General features: G+C 36.7%; 1 protein-coding gene across 1 annotated transcript; it reads right to left on the bottom strand.

Moving 5' to 3' along the window:
- Positions 1 to 275: 275 nt before the first annotated feature.
- LOC128652238 (claudin-8-like) lies at positions 276 to 1,013 on the bottom strand. The gene has a single exon (XM_053705177.1). It carries the CDS (start codon positions 1,011 to 1,013, stop codon positions 276 to 278), a length of 738 nt encoding a protein of 245 aa, XP_053561152.1.
- Positions 1,014 to 7,886: the final 6,873 nt, after the last annotated feature.

Below are 7,886 nucleotides of genomic sequence, written 5' to 3'. Positions count from 1 at the left end.
AATATGCTGCATCTGTGTATGCAGTGAGATTCAGTATTGCATACAGTTAGCTTTGCCAGTATATATTATATACTACAACAATAAATACAATATATATTTAAACCATTATGAATCAATGTAGATTAAATAACATAAAGATGATAACAGACAAATGAAAAATGGCAGAAATGTAGCATTTGTGTTCCATAATTAGTTTAGAGAAATTATTATAAATAATGTCCATATTAAATATTTATAAGATAACGACAATGTTGTATCTTCAGTTTATCAACTTTTTATTCTTCTGAACAGCTGGTTCTGTTTTGTCTGTATGTTCGGAGTTCTCTTCCAATCAAGTTTTCTTCATTACAGAGTTCAGATCGAGAGACAACAATTCTGTGATTGACTCTTTTCTTTCTGCAGACACATGGGTTATACCAGCAAAATATGGATCCCCCCATGAAGAAAAGCAACACTGTGGGCCAACCAAGAAAGATGGCTTCCCCAAGTTCCTGTTGCTGAACAGATTTACAGGAGGAAAAGCAAACATCTCTCAAGATATTACTTGCAGTCCATGTCACAGATACTAGAATTAGGATTCCAGCAAGTATGAAACTTATGCCAGCTGTCAGCAATAAGCAGCTCTGGTTCCATCTGTTCTTCCTGCAGCACTGATTAAACAGAATGCCAGTTAGAGCATTAATAAAAGCAAAAACGGCAAATAGCACTGCAAAGGACATCAGAACTCTTGCACCCTTCAAATCAGGTGTCATGGATAAAGACTGGGAATAATATTGACAATTTAATGGGTTGTTGGATTGCTTTACACAGGTCATCCACAGTCCATCCCAACGACTTATCCAGTGCCCATCAATGCGTCTTCCATGTGAGCCGCTCTCCATGACAATGGACACTTTCCAGTGGGGCATTACACAAACAGCAATTGCCAAAACTGTTGCAACGCCATTGAGAATCATACCAATGATTTGCACAATGCAGCTTTTAGTGCCTTGTTCCCTTTCAGCTCCTGCCATTCTGTAAAGATGTAGGAAGTTAAATCCTTTCAGTGCTTCTGAGGAAAGTAACACTGTCTATTTCTGGATTCTCATATGACGGTGCTTCATTTCTAAATTGTGCTTAAATACTTTAAGACAGAAATGTTTTGATGCCTTACAGTTCACCTAGCACGTGTATTAACTAATGTTCTCAATATCATGATATGTAGAGGAGTGGCTTAAATAGGAAACATGCTGATTAATTATTATGATACACTCTTCATAGTTTCTTTTGTACAAAAATAAACAGTCAGCACGTTTTCACCCCAGGCTATGTTTAGTTGCTACGCAGAAAACTTGGTGTTTAGGAAAAAAGGTGTAACTTTGGAATGTTGAACACTCCATTCATATGATAAAACATACTGAAGAACATTATGCTAGCATGTAAGGGAACACAATAGTACAATGGAAATTATTAGGAAAGAAGAGTTCTGCCTAATTGTTATTGTCTGTTATAGAATTGCAAGGTTATTTGCAGCTGTTTTAACATTACAGTAGAGTCTGTATAATATAGAGACACTTTAGATCTGAGTTAATAATTGATATTAGGTTCACATCAACGATTAAACATATATTTACTGTATATATGTACATATATATATATATATATATAAATATGTTTGTGTGTATGTGTGTTTGTGTATATATATATATACACACATACACACAAATACATATATATATTTATAGGCAAATTGATTGGGATCAGCATTCCCACTATGCAGTGGCAGCAATCAAGGTGCTGGTAAAAAAAATTGTAATACAAAATAAAGAAAAAGACCGCACTCGCTGGAATTTATAAAAAAGTAGTAAACAAATGTAATGTGACATTTGGGCAAATACTCCTCTTCCTCTGTCTGAGGAAGGAGAGTTTGTCCCTGAAACGTCACATGTTATTTCTGAATTTTTAAAACTCCTGCGAGTGTTGTCTTTTATATATATATATTCCACCAATGACATGCACTCACTCCAAATTATGTATTCACGGCCCAGATGGCTCCTCAAAAAACAGAATAGAGTTTCAGGCAAGAAAGAGGGCACTCACTGGTCTTTTCATCATCAAAACAGATACTTTATTTCATCAAATCAAACAAAAGTCGACGTTTCGGCTCTGTGCTTGTTACACATCAAGATTGTCTTGAAAAAGGCTCACTACATATATAAATATATATATATATATATATATATATATATATATATATATATATATGTATATACCCAGTGGAAATGGGACAGAGAGGTAGCAAAATTTTATTTTTGAATTGTTTTCTATGTAATGGTCTTTAAATATTAGTCTGTGTGTATATAGTGACAAATAAACTAAGAAAAGGAGGACTTTGAGCATAAAGAAAGATAATAAGTTTAACTCTCCCTGCAGGTTCAGCCCATTTGACTGACGTGGTTTCACAGAAACAGATATTGCATATATAAAAAATATAACTAAAGAAGCAAATCTGCAACTGGTATAACAAGTCATTGAAAACTAATTAAGTTGAAACCAATTTTACAGTACACTGTCTCTTAAAGTTGTAATCTTGTAGTTTCCAAATGTCTAATGAAAACATATTTTCTAGTACTCTATACCCCTAGAATAGTTTGCACTTGAGTATATTGAGAGTGTCATTGGGTTACAAAGAAGTAGAGGCAGGGGCCTCTATTTAACAAGGTCTGGCGGACCTGATCCGACAGTGCGGATCAGGTCCGCCAGACCTTGCTGAATACAGAGAGCAATACGCTCTCCGTATTCAGCATTGCACCAGCAGCTCACAAGAGCTGCTGGTGCAACTCCGCCCCCCTGCAGACTCGCGGCCAATGGGCCGCCAGCAGGGGGTGTCAATCAACCCGATCGTACTCGATCGGGTTGAATTCCGGCCTTTGTGACCGCTCCTTCATAACTGCTATTTCTGGCGAGCTTGCAGGCTCGCCAGAAACACGGGACATCAAGCTCTATCCGGAGCTTAATAGATAGGCCCCTAACTGTAATATGTTTAGAATAATTATAGTGTTAGCGGTAGTAGAAGAGATACAGTATGTTGTACCATGAGTAGAACCATTTTAGTTATTTTAAATTATACATATTGAAAACACATTTAGAAGACATGCCTTCCAATTACCTAATGATATGATGATCAGTATTAAAAGAATGCTAATTACTTAAATATGTATTGGCATAACCTTAAGTACATATAATCTCTGTTTACCTTTCATAGTGCTCATGTTACCTTACTTGACTAGTGATCATTACTCAGATGTGTACACTTACCTTGGCAATGCCACTGTACACGTTCAACCATTCCATAGTTCTGTATAATGTACTTATAGGTCTCTAGTTTTAATACTAACCCTAGTAAGGACATATTTCTCTTTTCTTAACCTATGCTAACCATATCAAGCCATAGAGAACCTTATATGATTTAAAGGACCACTCAATGCAGTAGAATGGCATAATTAACAAGTGCATAATAAAAATAGCCCCTTATTCCCCTGTGTCTGCCTGAGCATTCAGGCTAGCCGGAAAAAGCAGTTATGAAGCAGCGGTCTTAAGACCACTGCTCCTTAACTTGCCTGCCTGCTCTGAGCGGCGGACAGCAATCAACCCGATCAGGTTGATTGACATTCTCTGCTAGTGGCCGATTGGCGGCAAATCTTCAGGGGGCGGCATTGCACAAGCAGTTCACCAGAACTGCTTGTGTAATGTTAAATGCCAACAGAGTATGCTGTTGGAATTTTACAGCATATCATCTCGGACAGACATTGTTAAATCGGCCCCCTACTCTTGTTTTCAAATAAGCAGTAGATATTTTATCTGACAAGTTTTATTTTTTCTCCTATTTTCCGGCCCCCTGAATCATGTAACAGATATCAGCCAATCACAGACTAATATAAATATACCCTTAGATTTTGTGCACATGCTCAGTAGGATCTTGTTCCCCAAAAAGTGTGAATATAAAAAGACTGTGCAAAATTTGATAATGGAAGTAAATGTGAATGTGTCTTAAAACTTCCTGCTCTGGGGCATATCTATCAAGCTCCGTATGGAGATTGAAGCCCTGTGTTTTTGGCGAGCCTTCAAACACATAAAAAGCAGTTATGAAGCAGCGGTCTTAAGACCGCTGCTCCATAACCTGTCCGCCTGCTCTGAGGAGGCAGACAGACATTGCCACAAATCAATCCAATCAAGTATGATTGGGTTGATTGACAACCCCCTGCTGGTGGCCGATTGGCCGTGAATCTTCAGGAGGTGGCATTGCACCTCACAAGAGCTGCTGGTGCAATGCTGAATACGGAGAGCGTATTGCTCTGCGCATTCAGCGAGGTCTGTCGGACAGGTCTTTAATGAATGTGCCCCTCTGTCTGAATCATAAGAGTTTATTTTTAATGGTACATAAGGCCCATTAACTCCACCTATATTTCCTAATTAGTTTGTAGGATATCCATATTCTTATCACATACTTTCTTGATGTATCGCACAGTTTTTGTCTTTTCCACCACTTATGGAAGTTTATTCAACTTCCAGCCTTTCTATAAAGAAGTGCATTTGAAAATTACTCATGAACCTACTAGACATCAACATGAGAACATGACCCCTTGTTCTAGTGTTGCTCTTTTTGTAAAAAAAAAAAAAAATTCAGCTTAGATTCAGTTTTATTAAGTTATTTATTATACTTAAAGATTCCTAGCATGTGATCTCTGTTCTCTAAGCCATACATATTTTGGTTGACAAGTCTTTCTTTATAAGTTATATAATTAATGAGGAAGTCTAACTGTAATGTGTCATAACAACCTAACGTCTGCTGCCTCTTCCTATACATATAAACATTCTACTGGCCGTACCTGCTACCCTATTACATTGTTTACCAAATTTAAAATAATTCTTAGCATTAATTCCAAGTATTGTTTTTCCATTTGTTTGGCATTCAGGTTACTCACACAATGTCAATTTTCACTTTCAAACCTTCAGTTCTCCCCCATAACTTTTGTTCCACCACTGAATGATATTATTTACAAAATTGTTCATAAGTATCATAGAATGGTTGGACATAATCATGAAAGTAATTCTCATGGTACACTAGGAGGAAAAATTTTGATTATTGATAGCAGGGTATAAGCGCCAATGTGTGTGCGGATGCAAATATCTATTCCTAGATATGTGTCTTAAAGCTCTATAAAGTTAACAATTCTGAAAATAGACTGTTTTCCTATATCTCTAAGAACCTTACTGAAGTTCAATGGGCAAAAAGAAGAGTCAGGATCTGAAGACCATGTTTTTACAGTAGCTTGACATAGATACAAGTGTTGTTATACTAAGAACCTTATTGGGTTAGGGAAAGTAAAAGCTTAGCAAAAAATACAAATTATGATATAACTCAGACTTCCTCTTAAAATTGTGTGGTCTGAATACCATCTAACTACTTAAGTTGAGGACACAAGATATAATATTTGTGAGCTCACGCTCTTGTATGGAGACACTGTGGCAAATCATTACAGCAAACAGTAATTTTTGAGATATTAGAGGTATATGTCTGAGCTTAGAATGTTGCTTAAACTCACAGGAGATTAATGTAAAGGAAGATGTAAATGGAAAATAATTACCTAGATTACAACATAGAAGATATGAACCCGTTCACAGACATAAATGGGATTTGTCATGTCGCTCATTCAGGGTCTGATTTTCATAACCTCGCCACTGAGACGAGATATTCTAAAAAGTCTTGTTGGTACAGCGAGGCCTTAAAAAAAAAAATTGAAACACAAATTTTATATGTTTTAAACAATACTGCTTAAGTGCCAAAGTAGGAGAATTTGAGGTATTTACACTCTCATTCTCATTTGTCCTTAACATCTTTTGTGAATAGATTTGGTGGAGTTCTACAATGAGTTTAGAATTAAGCCTGAGATTGTTACATTTATTCTAAAGTGGCTGGTAGAATTGTTCTTAAAAATTGATTGAATTCAATTGGGTAGAGGATTATTTTCAAATGCATTATCCTCATCTGTAGCACCACAAGAGCAACATTGACTATGGGGGATATTTATCAAGCCGTCAACCGCAAATACGCTGGAATTCCATACCATAAGTGTTGCAAGCTTGATTCGACCTAGTTATCAAAGCCTACAGACCGGCAAAAGTTGAAATCTGTGATGTAACATATGATCCGCTGGTCTCAATCTGACACAGATCAATGCTTACGTCATTACAGATGTTCCGAATACACATTCGACCCTATTTGACACTTTTTCAAAGTTATGAAATAGTTAACAGGTACGCTCGTGACTATTCCGGCCCTGCGTACCTGGTTTTCAATCTGCCACCCTGGAGGCTGCGGATGCCATAGGAATCACTGCAAGTCTGAAAGCAGCGAAAGCTTATGTTCGATCCTGCCAGATATCCCATTGATTTATATGGTAGAAAACAAGTTACGTTTATACCTAACACCCTAACATAAGCCCCGAATCTAAACACCCCTAATCTGCCACCCCAACATCGCTTCCACCTAAATAAAAATTAATAACCCCTATTCTACCGCTCCCAGATGCCGCCACCACTAAATAAAGTTATTAACCCCTATCCCGCCGCTCCCGGACCCTGCTGCCACTAAATAAATGTATTAACCACTATCCCGCCGCTCCCGGAACCCCGCCGCCACTAAATAAACATATTAACCCCTAAACCTCTGGCCTCCCACATCACTACCACTAACTAAGCCTATTAACCCCTAACCCGCCAGCCCCCCACACCGCCATAAACTAAATTAAGCTATTAACCCCTAAACCTAACAACCCGCTAACTTTAAATTAAAATTACAACATCCTATCTTAAAATAAATTTAAACTTACCTCTAGAATTAAAATAAACTATTTTAAACTATTAATTAACCTACCCTGACTATTATACTACACTTAACTTAAATTAGCAATTAAATTAACTAAGCTTACAACTTACATATTAAAAAAGCCTAATCCTACTAAAATTATTTAAATCTACTATTAAACCTAATTACAAATTACTAAATTACCAAAAAAATTAAAAAAAATAAAAAACACTAAATTACGGGGAAAAAAAACAACATTATCAAAAATAAAAAAGAATTACACCTAATCTAATAGCCCTATCAAAATAACCCCCCCCCAGCCTACAATAAACTACCAATGGCCCTCTTGAAAGGGCCTTTTGTGGGGCATTGCCCCAAAGAAATCAGCTCTTTTACCTGTAAAAAAAAATACAAACACCCCCCCAACAATAAAACCCACCACTCAACCAGCCAAACCCATCAAATAAAAACCCTATCTAAAATAACCTAAGCTCCCCTGAAAAAGGCATTTGTATGGGCATTGCCCTTTTTATTATAAATAATTGTTTTTGCTTATAAAAACCATTACTTAATGTTTTCAAAGACAAGTAAGGGCTAGATTACGAGCATTGTTTTGTGTAAGCTAGAAGAATTTATTGCAGCTGTTTGCGCACATCGGAAATTAAAAGTAAATGCATTTGCTTGAGCGCAATTGATTTTAACGCATGTCGGGATAGCGCAACTTCAGAGCTCTGGTTAACTGTGACAAAAGGCTAAAAAGTTGCACAAAACACATCAAAAATACATTTAACACTACAGTTATACTCATAATAACACTAATAAAAATTATTAAAAAAAAATTGCAATAAAAAGTTATAAAAGCTCAAAGTTAAGATGTTTCAGGTGTTAGGGAAAAAAAAGGCAGACAAAGGGCTTCAACATAGATACGCAAGCAAAAACATTTTATTTTCAACTTATTATGTGTGGTAACCGAAGCGCACAAAAAGCCGAGGTTGAGGGCAGATAGTGCACAGGCGGTAGCGATAAATAGCGCTCCACA

The sequence above is a fragment of the Bombina bombina genome, chromosome 3 (genome assembly GCF_027579735.1).
Source record: "Bombina bombina isolate aBomBom1 chromosome 3, aBomBom1.pri, whole genome shotgun sequence".
Taxonomy (NCBI): Eukaryota; Metazoa; Chordata; class Amphibia; order Anura; family Bombinatoridae; genus Bombina; species Bombina bombina.
This window is presented reverse-complemented; position numbering and strand designations above follow the sequence as displayed.